We start from the raw sequence: 22,487 nt of genomic DNA, 5'->3' as shown, positions 1-22,487 counted from the left end.
AAAATATAAATATAAAAATAAATATATAAAAATTATTTGTGTTTGGGACGCTGTGAGCATGGAGACTGTTTCTCTAAAACTGTAAGTTTGAAAGCGTTTAGCTTAAATTATTAATATGAATAAACAGTGCTCATAAATGGCTGCTGAGGTCATATTCTCAAGTGAAGCGAGTTGAGGCCTGGACCCGGAAACAGCGCTTCTTACATCATCACTTAACAACCAAATACTTTCACCACCATTAAAAGGCAGCAGGTGCATAAATACACTTTTGTTTACTCCATGTAGTTCTGAGAGCTGAGGTGTACATTTTGATTTTCTCAAATACATCAAGGTAAGTGCACAAAGGTCTCTCTCACACACTCTCTCTCTCTCTTTCTCACACACACACACACACACACACACAATATATAATATGCTGTTATACTCCATATAGCTTCATATACAAGTCAGAAACTAAGCTTTTTTTGCACAGGCCTATCTAAAGGGTTAATGGTCCCACCTAGTGATCAACTGTAAAAATAACAAATGTTACCTCTTCCCAACAGGGAAAACCACTAACAATTAAGAATCTTTCACACACACAAACACTATAATTTGCTGTTATACTCCATATAACTCCATATACAAGTCAGAAACTAAGCCTTTTTTTGCACAGGCCTATCTAAAGGGTTTATGGTCCCACCTAGTGATCAACTGTAAAAATAACAAATGTTACCTCTTCCCAACAGGGAAAACCACCAACAATCAAGAATCTCACACACACACAATATATAATATGCTGTTATACTCCATATAGCTTCATATACAAGTCAGAAACTAAGCTTTTTTTGCACAGGCCTATCTAAAGGGTTAATGGTCCCACCTAGTGATCAACTGTAAAAATAACAAATGTTACCTCTTCCCAACAGGGAAAACCACTAACAATTAAGAATCTTTCACACACACAAACACTATAATTTGCTGTTATACTCCATATAACTCCATATACAAGTCAGAAACGAAGCCTTTTTTTGCACAGGCCTATCTAAAGGGTTTATGGTCCCACCTAGTGATCAACTGTAAAAATAACAAATGTTACCTCTTCCCAACAGGGAAAACCACCAACAATCAAGAATCTCACACACACACAAACACTATAATTTGCTGTTATACTCCATATAACTCCATATACAAGCCAGAAACTAAGCCTTTTTTTGCACAGGCCTATCTAAAGGGTTAATGGTCCCACCTAGTGATCAACTGTAAAAATAACAAATTTTACCTCTTCCCAAAAGGGAAAACCACAAACAATCAAGAATGCATGATTATATGGTGTCATGGCTTTGCAATCAAAAAATGTCATTATAATGGAAGTCAATGGGGCAAAAACAGCCACGAACAGTAAATGAGGGAGAAAAATATAAATCTAATGCTGCACAAAAACTAAAAATGCATCAAAGCCAATGTTGCTACTAATCTTTCACATGCCAAAGACTGTTATAAAAGTTTTTTTTTTTTTAATCCAGCCACAATTACTTTTATATTGAAAATAAGTCATTTTATGTGTTTTTCCCCCAAATCATGACATCATTTATGAACTTGGCAATTAAAGAGTTAAAATCTTGGATTTTTTTTAAAAAACATTTGGTAGTTTTGATCAGGACTGAAGTTGATTAACAGATTTATGCAAAAAAATGGAAAAAAAATTGAATGTGATATATTTTTACAGCAGTTTAATTGAGTGGATGTTTTCATCCCGAACATAACGAAAGGGTAGTGAATTTGAACAATGCACAAGGGTTAATAAAATCCATTTTGTGGTTTAAAACTGCGTCCTTCTATTTTTGTAATGGCTTTAGAGCCAGGTCATGACAGATAAACAGAGAAAGATCACTCTTACTGGTTCTTTCAGATGCACGCTTCAAACAGAACAGTCAGTGAAGACAAAGAAGAGAATGACGTGTTCTCTTGTTTATAGTCGCGCCGGTAGTGACGTCAGAGGCTGTCGCCGGCCAACAAGTTGGTGTTTTTTCAATGTATGCTTCAGACACAGGTCACGACGAGGTGTTCCCCATAGCGACCCCTAGAGGACGCAGTTCGAAGTTCCCTTGAAAGGGAACACAAGTTACTAGAAAAGTCATGGGGTCTTCAAATCTTATAATAGACAATGGGGAGTCAAAACATTAAACTGTTGACATGGACCATTATCCTGTATCCTGTATAAAAATGTTACGGTCGGTGGCTTGGTCTGTCTGTTTTCTTTGTTTAGTCCCTCCCTTGTTTTTTCTTGGCGTTGCGCTTTCCTTTTGGAGCGTGTATGTGCTCTATCTCTCTCTTAGGTGGACGCACCTGTTTGTGATTTGAGTCGCTGATTGATACTGTATAAACGTCAACGAGGAGGAGAAAGGAGATGAACAGATCTTGTGGGCTAGTCAGCAAACAAGCGTTTCTTTATTTGTATTTAGTTTTCTTTTTTTTGTTTGCTGTTGTCTGTTCTGTATAATTCCGTTCCTGGGTCGGTATGTTCGTTATTATTGTGACATCTGTTGGGAGTGAGTGAATAAACAGATTTGCGCGACTTCGCTATTTATTCGTTTTTGTTTATGCTACGTAGATCTCTTCCCTCTGAGCTGATATTTTTATGAGAGGTCGTAACACACGGGTCACGACGAGGTGTTCCCCATAGCGACCCCTAGAGGACGCAGTTCGAAGTTCCCTTGAAAGGGAACACAAGTTACTAGAAAAGTCATGAGGTCTTTAAATCTTATAATAGACAATGGGGAGTCAAAACATTAAACCGTTTACATGCACCATTATCCTGTATAAAAATGGCATTATTCACATAAATTGCTTGTTGTCCACATTATTTGCAAGTGAACTGACCTGAAATTCACTTTGTAGTTCAGACTTGTACACTTGACCTTCATCGAAAAATGTATTCACTCTGTTGTGAGCACTTGTACACTTTTACATCCAAATTGGAACAGGACCACAAATGTCCGATGCAGCAGGGCCAGGTCACAGCTCAAAGGCACATATGAACATGGTCAGAACAATTCCCAACCGGACTTATTTGTCGACAGATCTTCTGACATGACCCAAATGAATCCCAAAACCCTGCAGTAGCCCCTCGGAATCAGCTGGGCCTGTTGACTAGCCTGATTCAACCAGCTGGGACGTCTGGAGTCAAAATCACACTGTTAGTTCAAGAGGAGAAGGAAGGGCCAGCTGGATGTGAGAGAAAGAGGGGACAAGTACAGTCACCAGCCTCATGTAGCATTCCCCTTACACTAGTGACAACACGGAGAATGTGAGAGGAAGAGAGAGCGAGATGGCCCTTGAACAGACACACAGATTGGCCCTTAGGAACTAACTAGAGAGAAATGCCAGACAGAGTGAAATATGATGTTTTCACTTTGTCAAAGGATTTTCAGACTCCTACAGAGTCATCTTATGAATGTAGCCTATTTAGTTTTAAACTCTGCCAGGGATGTTGATTAAATGTTTTATCAACCAACAGATGAATCAGTTGTGCATTTGCATTCTGGTGGAGGAAGTGTGAGAGCATCAACAAGAGATAAACAGAAAAGGAGAGAGCAAGCTATAAGTAAAATATCTCTGGCAGCCAACAAATGCAGAACAAAAGGAACAATTTGCATACAAATCAAAGTTTATAATCTCAGTCTCCCTGTGCCTGTTGTTGTGCATTCATAAGCACAGATGCCTTCAGAGCCCTAAGAGAATAGGACACATCTATTCGCTGATACAGGCCAAATGTTGATTTCATCATAAAATGAGGAGGGAGAAAGAGGTGAGAAAGGCACAGCAAGGCAGACAGAAAGAAATGAAGAGAGAACGAGACAAGTGAAAAGTGGTTTCCTTTCTGTTTACGGTCCTGAGCATGAAATGAGATGAACATTCAAGCATCACAGTCAAATTAACACTATGCTCTCTCTTTCCATCTGCAAACACTCAGCGATAAGAAATTAACTGGAAGGAGAATTGCCAGGTGAGATATGCAGCAGAAATCGTTTTTGAGAGAATTCAGGCTGTTCGATTTCAATGCTATGTCCTCCAGCCTTCTCCTATGAAGAGCCCACATCAATATCCTGTCGACTTTAATCCCTTCACTGGAGGAAAAGAGAGTCGTCAAGAAGAGTTAGAGGAAATCCGGTTGCGAACTGCAGGCCTGCTGAAGCTCAATAAACCCCACCGAGGACACATCAAAGAGTGCGAAGGCTTAAGTCTACCAGCAGAGGGCACACTTACTCAGGTTTTGATTCACAGATAAAAATAAATCCCTCACGCCTCTATGTACACTCATTTGGTAATATTACTACCACGGTTTATATCAAACGATGACCATTATTTAAATTTCAGGGGCAAATTATGGATGACCACAAACTTTGAATGTGGTGTACAGCAGTATCAGACAGACTGAAAAAATAAATAAATAAATAAATAAATAAAAAATAAAAAAGCTGCTACACACAAAGGCATAAGACAAATGATTCAAAACTGCAAACAAACGACTAAAACGCTCATACTGAGACATAAAGGTCACAGAGAAATACGAGTGTCATAATCCTCCTATGGAAAATTTTACAATAGACTTAGCTACACAAGTACAGTCAGCTACATCAACTAGGACTGTGGACTGGAAAGAAACTAACAGCTCTTGTACCAAGTCATGAGCTGCTAACCAATGAGGAGAGAGCAACTTATAAGGATCCAACTGTCCAGAGAGAGAAACAGGCCCAAATTGTTTCAATACATCAGAGGATGCAATGGAGGAGATACAACAAAAGGTGAGATTGAATATCTTTTAACATCAATCTTAAAAATAAATATATTTTTAAAATATGTGGGTCATCAAGACATATTCAAGAGCAAGATCATTTTAGGGTGGTGTTGTGAAACATTTAATTTCATCATGTATTTTCACAACTACACCAGCAGAGAGAAGACCTTTCCTTTCTTTGAGTCACTGAATCTGGTCCAGCCTTTATGTCAAAATAATGAAAAACATGAAAGTACATGAGAACACTGACTAATCATATATATATATATATATATATACTACAATTGGTATTCTTAGGTTTGTAACAACAGCAGAAGCCTTTTTGTTGCAAAATAGAACCCTTTTTATAAGGTCCTATGGAGAAGATGCTTTGAAAGTGATATGTAGGACCTTAATAATGTTATAAATAACCTTTATAATAACATATTGTTTTCATTAATATTAGTTTATTTGTATTATTAATATTAGTACTATAAATATATATATATATATATATATACATGTCCTTCTAAAAAAATTAGCATATTGTGATAAAGTTCATTATTTTCCATAATGTAATGATAAAAATTTAACTTTCATATATTTTAGATTCATTGCACACCAACTGAAATATTTCAGGTCTTTTATTGTTTTAATACTGATGATTTTGGCATACAGCTCATGAAAACCCAGAATTCCTATCTCAAAAAATTAGCATATCATGAAAAGGTTCTCTAAACAAGCTATTAACCTAATCATCTGAATTAACTAATTAACTCTAAACACAGGCAAAAGATTCCTGAGGCTTTTAAAAACTCCCAGCCTGGTTCATTACTCAAAACCGCAATCATGGGTAAGACTGCTGACCAGAAGGCCATCATTGACACCCTCAAGCAAGAGGGTAAGACACAGAAAGAAATTTCTGAACGAACAGGCTGTTCCCAGAGTGCTGTATCAAGGCACCTCAGTGGGAAGTCTGTGGGAAGGAAAAAGTGTGGCAAAAAACGCTGCACAATGAGAAGAGGTGACCGGACCCTGAGGAAGATTGTGGAGAAGGACCGATTCCAGACCTTGGGGGACCTGCGGAAGCAGTGGACTGAGTCTGGAGTAGAAACATCCAGAGCCACCGTGCACAGGCGTGTGCAGGAAATGGGCTACAGGTGCCGCATTCCCAAGGTCAAGCCACTTTTGAACCAGAAACAGCGGCAGAAGCGCCTGACCTGGGCTACAGAGAAGCAGCACTGGACTTTTGGACAAATTTTGCATGTCATTCGGATATCAAGGTGCCAGAGTCTGGAGGAAGACTGGGGAGAAGGAAATGCCAAAATGCCTGAAGTCCAGTGTCAAGTACCCACAGTCAGTGATGGTCTGGGGTGCCATGTCAGCTGCTGGTGTTGGTCCACTGTGTTTTATCAAGGGCAGGGTCAATGCAGCTAGCTATCAGGAGATTTTGGAGCACTTCATGCTTCCATCTGCTGAAAAGCTTTATGGAGATGAAGATTTCATTTTTCAGCACGACCTGGCACCTGCTCACAGTGCCAAAACCACTGGTAAATGGTTTACTGACCATGGTATTACTGTGCTCAATTGGCCTGCCAACTCTCCTGACCTGAACCCCATAGAGAATCTGTGGGATATTGTGAAGAGAAAGTTGAGAGACGCAAGACCCAACACTCTTGATGAGCTTAAGGCCGCTATCGAAGCATCCTGGGCCTCCATAACACCTCAGCAGTGCCACAGGCTGATTGCCTCCATGCCACGCCGCATTGAAGCAATCATTTCTGCAAAAGGATTCCCGACCAAGTATTGAGTGCATAACTGAACATAATTATTTGAAGGTTGACTTTTTTGTATTAAAAACACTTTTCTTTTATTGGTCGGATGAAATATGCTAATTTTTTGAGACAGGCATTTTGGGTTTTCATGAGCTGTATGCCAAAATCATCAGTATTAAAACAATAAAAGACCTGAAATATTTCAGTTGGTGTGCAATGAATCTAAAATATATGAAAGTTTAATTTTCATCATTACATTATGGAAATTAATGAACTTTATCCCAATATGCTAACTTTTTGAGAAGGACCTGTATATATATATATATATATATTCCTCTATTTGCCTAGTCTTATCTTGTAGCCTCTATTAGGGTTTAAAAACAGCATGTTATGTCAATTAGGTACTTTTATTTTTTATTGAAATGTGAAATTGTAACAAAAATGTCAGTGCTCTAATAGCTGTTATAATCTGAATCCATTAATAAATTAAAATTGGCACTGAACATGAATAAATACTTGAAAAAAAAAAGATGCAATGGAAACAAAGTTCCAGTTTGCACTGTCCTCTATGATGCCTTTAAGTCCATCAATATATCAATATGTGTAATTGTGTATATTTTGGTGTAATTGAATAGCAATTTCTCTCTGCAGATGATGATGAGGTTGTTGGATGTGACAGCATCTGAAATGCACAACTGAATTTAGAGTTACAATGTGTCTCTTCCATTTATGTAAAAACAATTATGCTCATGAAGATCAAAAGTAGTCAAAATGGACAGTATATGAGCCAGTATGTGTGTACAATGTTAAAAGGTGAAAGTGATATAAAGTCATGAATGAGTATTTTCGGACTGGTTATGTTTATAGATGAAGCCAAGTGAAAAGTATTTAAACAAAAATCTATCAATATGGATGGGGGAGGCTGATCAGAGCTGATTACACTTAGCTACATTGTTGAGCAACAGACAACCAATAATAAACTATACAATTATTACCGCACTATGCTCATGTGCTTTCTTTTTTACAATTAAATGTGAACAGTGTTGAAGATGGAACAAGAACGCACCGGGTTAAGAACACAGTTTCAAGTGTTTAAAACCGACAGGCCTGATTTAATTTAAGAAAACAAGCCTCTCCGAGTTTCTACGTGGTGCGCGTGCACTCACATATCTCTCGCTCCCGCTGGCGTCTCCTATTTCACTGCTTTGCCGAATTCTTGGATCCGCTGCGCAGTCTCAGCTCATGCCCCAGCATCAGAAAAGTGCGTGTGCAAGCAGAACCAATTCCATAAACCACGAAAGCAGGATGTGTAGCTGAGGAAAAGAGAACATTTGCAGTGCAGTCGGACAAACCTGGAGCTCGGAGAACACGTTGTAAAGGCCTTTTCGTCAACTTATACTCAACACACGGACATCTCCGAACCGGGCCAAAATGATGTGCTTTAAGTTTGTCAGCTGTAGGCATGTTGTCCTCAAAGTTTTCCTCCTACAGTTTCTTGCTTCCTTGCAAACTTTTGCTGCGCCCTCACCCATCATAAAGTTTCCAGGCGATGATACTTCTTTCACAGACAAAGAAGTGGCTCTGGTGAGTGTATTTTCAACTCATTTCATATTTTTCATGAAAGCAGTTAGGGTTTATTTATTTTATTATTATTATTTATATATTTCTACCCAACTTTTGGCTTTTATTCACTGTTGAAATATCTATGGAAAATGTAAAGCACAAATACACCATATGTTTACATGGTGTTTGGGAAAATGTGTAATGTGTGACATAACCCACCACCACCCCTCTCTATGTCTGTTTTTCATTGTTTCCTCACTTTTCTTTTTCACAGCACTACTTAAATAAGTTCTATGGCTGCCCAAAAGACCGATGTAATCTGATGGTGTTGAAGGACACACTGAAGAAGATGCAGAAGTTTTTTGCTTTACCTGAGACAGGAGATATTGACCAGAAGACAGTAGAGATCATGAAGAAACCCCGATGTGGAGTTCCTGATGTGGCCAATTACAATTTCTTTCACAGGAAGCCCAAGTGGGGACAGAAGAACGTTACCTACAGGTGTGTTTTTACCTCAAACAGTGCTGAACTGTACATCTCCTTACTGTTTGTCAGTCACTTTAACCCTTTAAAAAAATATATATTATTTACAATCCTGTCAATATCAAATAATCCATTATATTATATCTTTGTAGTTTGAGAGTGAGAGTTTTGTGGTTACAAAAAGATTTATAAAAAGAAACGGGAACCATATTTGTGTCAGTCATTAAGACAATCTAAAGAATGTCTTCAGCAGGACCTTTGTGGCTACTGTATATTGGAGGTGAAGTTTAAAAAGGAGCAACAGATCTGATTTTATTAGGTTATAAAGTTGTGCTGACTACAGGAAATGCAAGAAATGTTTGGCCATGAGAGAATATTTACTGTCATTGAAGGAATTGGCCAATAATCAAACACAAAATAAGTGATCAATAGTCTTTTGTAACAAAAAGGACAGAGTTGGGATCTTGAAGATATTTACTGGCATACATGTCCTGACAGTGTTTAGTGAGTCATGACCACAACTGTTGCTTTGCCTGTAAAAAAATTTCAGACCACATACACAGACCTGTGGAAGAAATGGCTCAGCCTTAGATTTTCTGCCAGTGTCAGCCTTGCTAATGTAACAGATATTTAGATTTAATATTGAGCCTTCTTAGAGAAGTTTATATTAGGCGTAGCACCTCAATAAATGTTAATTAATATTAAAAAGCACAAACAATGTCAATAGTAAATGCAATAAAAAAAAATTACAATTAATTTGCCATTGCAGACAGTTATCATTGCAGAATTGTGTGCTGTTCTATACACTGTGTGAAGCTGTAACCAGCTGTGACTGTCGCAATTGGTTTGAGTTTGAAACCTCAGGATGCTCCCTTCAGTCTGTGAATGTGCTGTATTGAGGTCACATCTAGGTTTCACAACTCATGTATTCCAGTTATTTTGTCCACTGAAAAAAAGAAAAAGAAAAAAAAACATTTTCAGTGTTCAGTGTTTCATCAGTTGAACAGATATCTATCCCTTGCTGCCTTGTAGAATGCTATTGTCCTATATACAGTGCTGTGGTTTGGCACTAGATAGCAGAACATTACTACTGAATGTTTCTAAGATACATGGTCTAGTAACCGCCTCAAGTACAGTTAGCATTTGCTAGTTGGTTTGATAAGTGTGCACCTGCAAAGAACATTATGTGTTTCATTAAGTTTTTTCATTTAAATATACAACCGAGGCTTCCAAACTATGGCGAGAGCTGTGATGAGCATTCAGCCCCTGTTGTTACTGCACATTGTAAAAGGCTGTTACTTTTGTCAGAGGCTAGCAGTGTCTCCTGTGTCTTCCAGGGTGGTCAGCATAACAGTGTTTCACCCCATGCTGTTCTGGGACTGTTTAAGATCTTTGGAGATTCTCTTACTGATTATAAGTAGAGAACCTTTTTAGTTTTTTGCACCTGCCAAATATGTTTGATGGTGGTCCATTTTTCTGTAGGGACCATTTCAGACTGCCTTGTAATGCCAGAACAGGTTTGGATTTGACAGTCATAGTTTTGGTTTGAAGCAGAGCTCCCTCCTTAGGAGAAAGAAACCAGACAATGCAGGTGATGAGTGGAACCTGCTAATAGTTAGATGATGATTGGATTTAACTGGGAACTTAGACATCCCCTTTCTTGATGAAAAAAGAGTTTGTGGCAAAACATTGGCATAGGAAGCATCCAAAGGTTTATTGCATACGTTACTTGAGTCAGATGATGCCATTGTGAAACATGACAAGTGGCGACTTTTTGCCTGGGCTTATGTATTCCTAATCATATGTATTCTAGAGCCACTCAAGTCATGAGGAAAAAAAGCAAATGCAGTACCTGCTTATCTGCTATAACAATATGCCAAACAATTCTGTTAATGAGTTACATAAACATTAAAAAAAAATACATAAATAGGTAAAAACACAGGGCATCATATACATTTATGCATTTAATTTTCTTGAAAATATGGAATAATCAACTGGAAAGTATAGTTTAAAAAGGCAATATTGTTTTCTTCTTCTGCAGGATCTTAGGGCACACCCCAGATCTGGATGAAGAAACAGTTGATGATGCTTTCTATCGTGCATTTAAAGTCTGGAGTGATGTCACACCTCTGAAATTCACCAGGATTATGGATGGAGAAGCTGACATCATGATTAACTTTGGCCGAAATGGTATTTGAGAAAATAATTTGGTCCATGTCTTTCTGTAATATGTTTCTGTACACAAGTTTCTGAACTACTGTGGTGTAAATGTACACACCTCAGATTCATTTTTTTCCCCTAATCACAGCTTATACATTTAACTGCTAAGTCACAGACTAACCGCAGTCACTCCAGAAAATCTTAAGTATGGAGTTTCCTGCACCAGAGATTGATTTAAATTGTGGTCTTTGGAAATACCATCATGACTGCACAAGGCAATTACAAAAAATGCTAACAGTATTCTCCCAATGTAAATCTCTCCTGAGCAGTCTGTAAATTATTAATTGTGGACAAAATCAAAAGAAAATTAAACTATACTTGAGAGCCCTATTAACCGTGCAATTTCGTACTCAAAACACTAACCCTGCTGCATTGGATTAAAAAAATTTTTAGTTAAATGTGTTATATTACTTGTAGAACATGGTGATGGTTACCCGTTTGATGGGAAGGATGGTCTTCTGGCTCATGCCTTCGCTCCTGGAGCTGGTATTGGGGGAGACTCTCACTTCGATGATGATGAGCTCTGGACATTGGGAGAGGGACAAGGTAAGTCAGCTGTCTTGCTTCTGGTGATTTGTTACCTCTTTAAACAGTTTTACTCAGAAAAGTACAAAATTTGTTTATCAAATGTGATATCTCTCTCTTTCTCCCTTTTGATTTAGTGGTGAAGGTGAAGTATGGTAATGCAGAGGGGGAGTTCTGTAAATTTCCATTCTTGTTCATGGGTAAAGAGTACACCAGCTGCACCTCTCAGGGTCGAGATGATGGGTTCCTTTGGTGCTCCACCACTTACAACTTTGATGAAGATGGAAAGTATGGCTTCTGTCCTCATGAACGTGAGTATCCTTTATGCTAAGTTTTACAGTACTGTATAAATTTTACATTCTTCCCATTCAAAGTGGTGCAACGTTTAGGCCGTTATGTCTCAGACTTAATTTGGGGAAGAAATGTGGCATTGTGAATGTAATACTGTATGTCACAATCACAGACTCTTTGAGTTTTGTTCCTTTCTGTTTTGCAGTCCTGTTTACATTGGGTGGAAATGCAGATGGAGCTCCTTGTAAGTTCCCCTTCACATTCCAGGGGGAAAAATATGATAGTTGCACCACCTCAGGCCGGGATGATGGGTACCGTTGGTGTGCCACTACCGAAGATTACGACCGTGACAAGAGTTATGGATTCTGTCCTGAGACAGGTCCGTCTATAACTTTCTGTAAATCTCCAATCCAGAGCAATAATTATTTGAATTTTTTTCTTTTATTTGAAAACCAAAAATAAATGTAACTTACACTGTTGTTCAAAAGTGTGGGGTCTGTAAGAAATTTATATTTTTATGGGATCTGTAAGAAATTAATACTTTTATTCAGAAAGTGAACTTAGTTTTAACTTTAAAATGATCATAGAATCCAAAAACAAAAAAATCACTGTTTCCTGTTTTCAACATTTTTAACCTGTTTCATATTTCTGTTCAGTCAAATTATATTTCTTTAGCACTTTTCATAATGCATACTCTTCAAAACATGTTATAGTGCCTTACGAACCTCACTGGAAGCAAGCCAAAGGAGACAGTGGCAAGGGAAAAACACGTGTAAGACAACAGATGTTTAGGTGTTGCTTGAGATGTTTCACCATTCAAGTGAACACACAGTGACACAATCACAAAATTAATTTTTGGGAGTCATTACAGTTACTTTAAGTCAGTAATGTGTCTGTTCATGCATTTGGTTTTTAAGGCTACTCTGTATTTAAAGCAGTTCTCCATTCAATCTTCAGTTTTCAGCAGACAGTAAAAGTTTCTTATTTTGAGATTTTCCATTGTGTTACCGATCTGGCATAAGCAAGTCAGGAGCACAGAACTCCTCATCTGGTTGTAATTCCCTGGGAATGCAGCCCTCTCTACCTGTGTGTGTGTGTGTGTGTGTGTGTGTGTGTGTGTGTGTGTGTGTGTGTGTGTGTGTGTGTGTGTGTGTGTGTGTGTGTGTGTGTGTGTGTGCGCGCTTAATAAAAGAGTCACAAAAACAAGTCCAGTGGTGCAAGCCATCACTTTAAATAAGAACTTTGGAACACAGTCCCATATTTTTGCTGAACTTTAATGTAACACAGCTCTGTTTATGCCATGAAACTGTTGTGACCTTCATTTTGAGTCTGTCGAGTCGGTGTGATTCAGCCTGTTGAGTCTTGTGAAATAGAGAAGGACTCCTCCCTGATGCTTCTCTTAGCTCATGTACTGTAGTTTTTCTTTAGGTTCAAATGCCATGATTTAATATGTGGGTTTAACACTAACTTCAGCTTGTGTTATAGCTTGTAACATCATATAACAGATATCACTGCTTATTTTGCCTCTCTTAGTGTTGTAGCTGTTGTTAAGCATTTTATTTATTTTCTCCTAATCATGAGCTGTCAAAAACTCGGCCCTTTTAAACGTTTAGAAGGCTGTAAATCAAATGTTAATCATAATTTTTAAACCTTCACTGCTTTTATAACACCAATTTTATCATTATCAACCTTTAACGTTTTTGGTATTTATTTATCTTAATTACAGCCATGTCAACAGTCGGAGGAAATTCAGAAGGGGCACCCTGCGTCTTCCCTTTTAAATTTCTTGGCAATACTTACGACTCCTGCACCACGTCCGGACGCAGTGATGGGAAGATGTGGTGTGCCGTCACCAAAAGCTTTGATGATGACCGCAAGTGGGGGTTTTGTCCTGACCAAGGTAGCATAGTGATTTTGAGTCATTATTTGTGTAATTTATAGCATGCAAAACATATTCAGTTGTTCTGGTGTCAAATTGTTTTTAGATTTGCACACACGCAGTCACTTCCTGACTCTTTCTCTCTTGTTCGATGCTATACTTGTTATATAATTTAGTCAGATAAATAAATTGGTCTCTCTCCATCTCTTTTTCTCAGGCTACAGTTTATTCCTAGTAGCAGCCCATGAGTTCGGCCATGCCCTAGGTTTGGAGCACTCTGAAGACCCTGGAGCTCTCATGGCACCCATCTACACATTCACTAAAACCTTGAGGTTGTCTGCTGATGATGTTAAAGGCATCCAGGACCTCTATGGTGAGCTTGAAGTCTGAAAGACAATGCTGAAATTATCAGGTTCAACTTATGCAATTTAGTACTTACATTAAGTTCATATATAAGTATTTTTGTCTTCTTTATTCCTCTTAACACTTCTCTCTGTACAGGTGTACCAACAGACAAACCACTACCCACTGAACTCCCACCGGTCACACCAATGGATGTATGCAATGAAAACATCATATTTGATGCTGTAGCCCAGATCAGAGGAGAGACCTTCTTCTTTAAGGACAGGTAACTAAGGGCACCCAGTTCACAGAAAGGCCTTAATGATGTTGTTAATGTTAACCTTATTTCCGAGGTGAATAGAAATAACAGGGTATATTCATGCAGGATCACAGTACTGCTTACTTTTGGCTTTTTGTCTACGAAACATCTATGCAATAATTTGACCGGTTGAATAAAACACCATGATTCACAGCAGAAAATACCAGGCACACAACTGTGGGGAGGAGTTATTTTATTTTAGCGTTTGCTGGCAAGGAATGCTCAGTTCATCTTTTTTCAGTGGTTTCAAAATCTTTTTGCTTGCATGCACTGGAAATGGACCCATGGCCATCTGGGGAAAACTTCATGACCCAGTTTATCTGCCTATTAAAAAGCTTCAGCATATCTTTTTGAAATCAGTATGGCTGGGAGTAATGGCTTTATAGTGGTTGGAATAACAGGATGACGATTTAAACAGGAGAAGAATCGTGCTGATGCTTTAGCCACATTGTTAGTCCAGAATTCAAATGAACTCAAACAAAGTAAGTGGTGGCAAGAGCAGACAAAGGAAAGTCCACAAATCTGATCCCACATCCCAAAATCAAAAAACCTCAACATAGACATTACCATATCAGGGGGCATTTTTATTCCTTTGAGCACATTGTTTTTGTCTGGCTGAGTTTTGCTAGGATGATTAAGTGTGTGATTAAGTGTGTGATTAAGTCAGCATAACTAAATATGCTGACTGCTTTAATGTAGTACATGATCATGACCATGACCAAGTAAACATTTTCCTCATCGTTGACTACAGACATAACAAATTGTTTACCTTAAAACGCTCAACTGATAATTAGTCAAGAATCTCTGTTATAGTGAAAGTCGTGACATTTACCAAGTATGGTAACCCATACTCAGAATTAAGTGCACACACACAGCAATGAACACGCACCCGGAGCAGTGGGCAGCTATAGATCCAGCGCCCGGGGTGCAACTGGGAGCTCAGTGCCTTGCTCAAGGGCACTTCAGCCATGAGTACTGAGGGTGAAAGAGAGTTCTGTTCATCACCCACCCGCCCAACTCTTGCCAGCACTGAGACTCGAACCTGCGACCTTTGGGTTACAAGTCCAACTCTCTAACCATTAGGCCACAGCTGCCCTCATAGTACCATTCTACTACAATATTGAAGTTGCTTGGGTTATCCTGCTTATGTGGGTGCCCGAAAAACAATCTAAATAAAATGACACGTAATACGTCCATTTAAATATAATTTACTCTTTGAATTTGCTCAGTTGTATTTTTCAGTTTTGAAATACTATCCATGCTCCACTCTTATTACTTATGTAATCAGAGGTAAATGTCAAGTTTATGTGGGGTTTCCAAAGCAAATATAAGGATAGTATAAAGAGTGCTGTCATGGGTTTTCACCAACATGCTCAGGGGTCAGGAGTTCTGGAACGAAAAAGAGCCACCCACTATTCTACACACACCTCCAGTTTTAAAGCTGACTGCTATGCGGTTATAGAGATCATCACAGGACCACACACATGCTGGATGTGAGCGCCTGTCTGGATTGCAATCAGTGGGCTCTTATACTCTCTAAATACTGATCTAAAGTATCCAGATCATGTTGATTCCAAAAATCTAAATAAAGCCTGACTTTTCCTTTATATGTACACTTATATTTCTCTCTGACAGAGGAAAATGGGGAGAAATGTAATATTAACACCCTTCCCCCATCTTACAATGTTTATTCGTTATTTGTTTTACCTATGCTTTTGTTCAAAACTATTTATCTGCTAATTTATTTATTTGTTGGCTTGTTTGTTTAAAATAAATATGCAACTATTATAATTGTTTGTAATAGAAATATGAAAAGTCTTAAAATTCTAGTTTGTAGATTTATAACACTAAATATTTCAAAAAACAGTAAAAGGCTCAATCAATCCAATTATTGATGTAACTTTGCATCATGGCGATTCCTGCTGTGGTAGTTCAGCTTAAAAATCAATCTTCTCCATGTGTCTGAACCTCTCTCCCTATTTTCGCTGATGAATATGATTTATCTGTGAAAGCAAGGAGTCAAATGGTTCAGCAGTGGAAATGTCATTATCATAGAGTTATGATCAAATTACTGTGAATCTGAGGTTCCCTGGAACTGCAATTCTCACTATACTGTGTGGGCAAAACGAGTGGAGATCTAAGATATTCACCGAGCTGGATAAATGCGACAGCTGTTGAAGCCATTTCACAGAGAAAAAGGGAGAAGTAGAGAGTAAGGCCAGAGAGCGCACCCTCAAAAGGTTCACTAATGTTTTGTTTATTCAGCTGGACTATAAAGTCTTTATTTTATCTAATCTTTGGCTCAGATTTATAAGCCAAAACTGAGGCATTTGATAAAATGAATTCTTCTTCTGTCTCACATTGTTTCATTTCTAAGACAGCTGCAAAAAAGAGCTGAACTCCGCTAGTGTTTTACCTACAAGAGTGTTCTGTTCTTACATGTTTCATTGCATAGGCAGAGAAGGGAGGGATGTCCAGAAGTGTTTGAACTAGAAGAAGTGGAACTTTGAGGCAAAATGTTGGATTACAGTTCAACTCTAACCTAGTGCTGTGATCTGTTAACTGCTGACGGAGGCTGTGTGCCGCTCACAGAAGCTTTTCTTCACTCTAGTGAACTGTAGTCACTTGAAAGACCTGAGATCTCTGTCTTCTTCTCCGAGAATGAACTCTTTTGGTCTTTTGAAAAATAGGTCAGTGGAAAGAGGTCTGGGGTATTGTTTTTGTGGTCTATCTTAGGGCAGCAGGCAAGTTTGGACATGTCCAAATGCCTCTTAAGTCATTCTTCAGCCATAATAAGAAACATCTGCTCAGTGAATCACCTCATTGTAGCTAGAGTTCGACACACTGGTCTCTTTCTATCTTACTTTCTATCTTACTTGCTTAATTTATCTCCCTTCTCATCCTCTTTTACTCAGTTCAATTCTAAATGGCTAACTTAGCATTACTATAAATTATACAATATTGCCAAAGCTTATTATATATGTACAAAAAATAAAAAAATATATATATAATAATGATTAAATGAACATCTTAGTAATATAATGGAATATTATAACATTTTGGAAATATTAAACTGTAACCATACTCTTTTTCTTTTTATGTGCACATGCATATTGTTGCCCTGTCTAACTGTAACCCCTCCTGTTACAGATTCCTCTTCAGGACTGCTGACGTCAAGAGGAAGCCAACAGGCCCCATGCTGGTGGCTACATTCTGGAGTGAACTTCCGGAGAAGATTGATGCAGCTTATGAGAATCCTCTAGAGGAGAAGACGGTTTTCTTTGCAGGTAAAGGACAGAACTGGGTGTGACACTTGCGTTTGATGGCAGTTAATACAACAATGCATGATCAGAAATGACAAGAAAAATTTTATATAATCCAATTTAATCCATAACAGGTTTTTTTTTGTTGTTGTTTTTTTTGCAATTTAACTTCGCACAGAACCTACCAAATCTAAAATATCACGCATTTATATATTTTATTCTCAATCCATCTCCATATACCTGCATTCTTCACATACTGGTACTATAAACCGAGATGGTTTACAGTTTACATATATATATACTTGTTAGACTTGAGATTGTAAAATGCTTTTGGGACCTGGTATCAATGAAATCCAGTCAAGAATAAGATAATAAGGAAGTTTAAGGTTTTATGTGGTTTTGTTTCTGTCTCTTGTGTATAAAATGTACTTATTTACTTACTGAGAAAGAAATTAATACACTTATTCAGCAAGAATACATTCAACTGATCAAAAGTGACAAATACTTTTATAATGTTACCAAAAAATGTGTTTTAAAGGGGTCATATGCTGCAATTTCAATTTGTCCTTTCCCTTTGGAGTGTTACAAGCTTTTGGTGCATAAAGAAAATCTGTAAAATTTTAAAGACTAAAGTCTCAAATCCAAAGAGATATTCTTTATAAAAGTTAAGACTCGTCCACGCCCCCTAAAACGTCTCGTTCTAACACGCCCCCACATCTCTATGTCACTATGTGGGAAGCTTTGCATAATGCCGCCCCCAGATGTTCACGCAAAGAAAGAAGGCGTACCTTTTATCCTCATTGTAGTATTGATGTTGCTCCACCGCCATGTTATAGACGCTGTGTGTTTCACTGTGAAAGCAAAACTATTTTGTTTGGCCTTCCAAAAAAATATGATATCCGCTTCATCATGCCTAAAACTGATCCGTGCTGGTCGCTGTGGAAATACATCAACTTTGCACTGTAGATCGCCGGATCGGCTTTCACCGTGGACGAAGCGGAGTCTAGGCCTCCGGCCTTTGCTCACTCAAGTGATGCTGTTTTATTGAGAAAGCGAAACTACTTTGTTTGGCCTTCCAAAAGAGGACACGGCTAGAAATCATGTTTATATCATGTTTATAACGGGGTTTAATGTTTGTCTCGTCGCGCTGGCCGGACAGGGGATCACATTATGTTAAGGGATATAACATTTCTGTCACAATTTGAGGTATTCGGCCAATCACAATGCACTGGATAGCTGGCCAATCACAGCACACCTGGCTTTTCAGAACGATGAGCCGATGATCGACGCATTTCAGAAGGCAGAGCATAGAGGAGAAACAATAATGTAAAGTATGTGGAAAATAATTCATTATTTTAACCTTAAACTGCATACACCAAATACACAAAATAATGTTATTTTTAGCAGCATCATATGACCCCTTTAAATAAATGCTGCTCTTTTGAACTTTTCCTCAAAGAGTCGTGAAAAATGCTTCATGGTTTTCAACATTGATAATTATATGTAATGTTTCTTAAGGACGTGGGGAAGCTTACTAGTATGATTTCTGAAAGATCATGTGACTTGAGTAATGGCTTCTGAAAATTCAGCTTTGCCATCACAGAAATAAATTATTAAAATTTAAAGCAGTTATTTTAGTGTTGTACTCTATTTAGGTGTTGTACTCCATTTAGGTTAATAAACTAAAAAAAACTCTTACACATCCATTCAAAAGTTTAGGGTTGGTATATTAGGAAGCAATGTTTTGTAAATTGGTGAAAAATATTGTCAGTGTGTCTGTGTCATAAAAATTTAAAATATTTGAATTGTTTCTCTAGGTGATGAGATGTGGGTATATTCTGCCAGTACTCTGGAGAGAGATTATCCCAAGAAGATCTCCAGCATGGGTCTTCCTTCAGATTTGCATGGAATTGATGCTGCCTACTCCTTCCACAAGAGCAAGAAGACTTACATATTTGCTGGAAACAAGTTCTGGAGGTAATCTGTCTTAAAATATCTCTAAGCAGATATGTGAATTGTGAAATTCTTTTTCCACAGATGTAGAAATGATTTTAATAATGTATAGCAGACGGACAGTAACATTTCTACAGTTGACCTACGTTCTTGAGAAGGCTTTTTTCACTAAAGTATTTTTCCACTTAAGCCAAATGATAGTGGATATAAAAAGGACAAGACTAAGTATAAATTACTCAGACTGTTATATCCTTGAGACTTACTGGAATTCACACATGCTTTTACAACTACACACCTAGGAGTTTCAGGGAATTTCAAAGTTAAGGAAAAGTAGAAATATGTTGATTATAATGTTCACTTTCTCAGATACAATGAAGCCAAGAAAAAGATGGATCCTGGCTTCCCTAAACTTATTGCAGATTCTTGGAGTGCTATCCCTGATGACCTAGATGCTGCTTTCAGTCTCAATAGTGACGGTAAGAAACTAATGGCCAAGCACCTGGCTTCAGATTCAGCTTTGTCTCTGGTATTCCTCTTCGGAGAAAAGCTGGCCTCTACCCAGAATTAACCTTTCATCTCATTCCTTTCCCCTATCTCACCTAAATTCTGTTAGATCTCACATATAGTTACTGATTTCTTTTAATTACTGCTTGCATTTTAGTCCTCAGTGTGTGTGCATGAATTGGACCAAAGTGGAGCCTGGTAGAGCATTCTTGGCAGTTAACTCCAACCCAATTACTTCTGGCTTTAGGCCTTCAGCAACAACAAAAAACCTTTAGACCTCTGTCTAAAGAGCACATAAAATCTCTAAATGAGATAAAAGCTTAAAAGAGAGAGCTTAAAGGGTTAGTTCACCCAAAAATGCAACACCAGCTGAGTGCCATTAAACAGCTTGATAGATAAAAGACCGTTTTTAATATAACTCCGACTGGATTTGTCTGAAAGAAGAAAGTCATTTACACCAAGGATAACTTGAGGGTGAGTAATTTTTGGGCTAATTTTAATTTTTGGGTGAACTAACCCTTTTAGGTTTTATAACAGTTTTACGCAAGGTGCTCTGGTTTGTTTAGGTTTACTGGAATTTACTGAACATACATGCTTTTAAAACCACCCAGCTCTTTCCTCTGCTGTCACGAACACACATTTATACTCATACAGGTATACACACACATGTACATGCCTCATAGAGCAGGCCGGTGTTGTGTCTGAAAGGTTCCTCTGTTTTTTATTAGGCTGTTGGGAGCTGAGCAAGTACAAACAGCTTCTCTAGGTTGTGAATTAGAGCCCACTCTTTAACATTTTAGATAATTTGATCACTGACTGATGGATAAATTGAGTCATTGATTTGCTAAACTGTATTAAATAGACACAATTAAACCCAAATTAATAAATTTATTATATTTTTTTTTACACAAAAATTAATACTTTTATCAAGCAAGGACATTTACATTGTTACAAATACAAATATATATTTTGCATTAATGCTGTTCTTTTGAACTTGGTTTTTTAAATGGTTTTTAAAATTACATTTTAAAATAATATTAAAGCAGAAAAACATTCGTTGTAAATCTAATTTCACAATCTTACTGTTTTTACTGTATTTTTGATCAAATATTATTAACCTTGGTGAGCATAAGACTTCTTTTAAAAATGTTTTAAATATTACCAACCCCAAACGGTTGATTGTTTTTGTTTGTTTTCTGGAGTGAAATTAGTAAATTTGCATTAAACTTTAACCTTTAATTTATTTTCACATGGTATTTACACTTCTTAAATATTTTCAGGTCACAGCTACTTCTTCAAAGACTCCCACTATCTCAAAATGGATGACAGCACTCTGAACATTGTTAAAGTTGGGGAGATCAAAAAGGACTGGCTACGTTGCTGAATATCAGCAGAACATTCGGCCCTGGCACTTTGTGATGACCTTCATCATAAGATAAACAAGGCCAGCATTACCTTGCCAAATGACAGCACTCAAATTTACCATTCAGCCCCTCCTGGTTAGTCAGATCCTATTAGATTATAACCTATCCTTGGCTAACCAGAGAGGCCTGGTAGCCTTCACTGCCTGGACCATCTCCGCATGCCAAACATAGGCAGAAAAGATTGGAATGTTTGTTGTTTTGTCATTGCGTGATATCTTCTGTTCATTTTTAATTATGAAAGGGTTTAGCTCCTACCCCTTAATATAGTCTACATGTATATCATCAGATTTAAAAGGACTTATGACATTTCCCAGTTACATGTAAATGTGGCAGTGGTGTCAGTGAGATGTATCTCCTTTTTTATAAATTTGCACAGAATAAATTCATACAGGCAGTATGTAAAAGCACAACTTTTCCTAGTACTGATATGCGAAGATGAAAGACTTAATTCATGTTTTATTTTGTAGTAATTACTATCCAATACAAAAATCCTGCCTTTAATAAGAGGACACATTTTATACATGATAATTGTGTAAAAAGAGAGGCCAGACAACTGTCAAAGCATATTATTTTTGTTAGTCTTGTTTCTTTCGTCTCACGGTAGAGAGATTCATGGCACGGGTTGCCTGAAGACTGTATAAGGTTTGTTGCATGATGGACTCATGTCAAGCAAATATCATGAATTTACTGAATAGCAATCATTTGTACCCCTTTTTTCCTTTTTTTGTAGTTTTTTAATTGACATATGCAATCTGTTTATATTTGTAATGTTTTATTTTTATTATTTTCTATTTTGCTTTGTGCACTTTGTCACTACGTCTCAAAATAAATATTAACTATCCTTTACTTGGAATTTTGACATTTAACTTTTCAGTTTTACTGGTATGTATGGCTCCCATTATTAAACGCTTTTAAAATTACTCATGTCACATTTAGACAAACAGCGACATCTGGTGGCTATTGTATCAAAAACTGAGCTCTCAATATATTTACATACAGGAGCAGCCTACCACTCATAATTATTTATATGGGTAAAAAAAGGGTTTAGTTTCAATGGGATGCAGGTAAATTGTATAGTTAAGTTTACGTCCTTTATGTTCTTAAATATCCCGTTGCTGTTTTGCTGAGTGAAGAACAGCTTTAAACTATTCAGTGCGACTGTATCAAGTCGAGCATCACTGCTTCCA

General features: G+C 37.6%; 2 protein-coding genes across 2 annotated transcripts in view; one reads left to right on the top strand and one right to left on the bottom strand.

Moving 5' to 3' along the window:
- LOC132106558 (dipeptidase 2-like) overlaps positions 1-22,487 on the bottom strand; it is a 436,558-nt gene that overhangs the window by 288,553 nt on the left and 125,518 nt on the right. The gene's annotated exons all lie outside the window — the stretch shown is intronic.
- mmp2 (matrix metallopeptidase 2) lies at positions 7,750-22,146 on the top strand. Its single transcript, XM_059512263.1, has 13 exons — positions 7,750-8,118; positions 8,372-8,598; positions 10,622-10,770; positions 11,218-11,346; positions 11,463-11,636; positions 11,822-11,995; positions 13,343-13,516; positions 13,713-13,868; positions 13,997-14,123; positions 17,307-17,443; positions 19,237-19,396; positions 19,739-19,848; positions 21,157-22,146. The coding sequence occupies exons 1-13, from the start codon at positions 7,966-7,968 to the stop codon at positions 21,258-21,260; spliced, it is 1,974 nt and encodes a 657-aa protein (XP_059368246.1). The 5' UTR covers positions 7,750-7,965; the 3' UTR covers positions 21,261-22,146.

The sequence above is a fragment of the Carassius carassius genome, chromosome 2 (genome assembly GCF_963082965.1).
Source record: "Carassius carassius chromosome 2, fCarCar2.1, whole genome shotgun sequence".
In the NCBI taxonomy this organism is placed as follows: domain Eukaryota; kingdom Metazoa; phylum Chordata; class Actinopteri; order Cypriniformes; family Cyprinidae; genus Carassius; species Carassius carassius.
The sequence above is the reverse complement of the archived record's forward strand: the minus strand, read 5'-3'. Positions and strand labels throughout refer to the sequence as shown.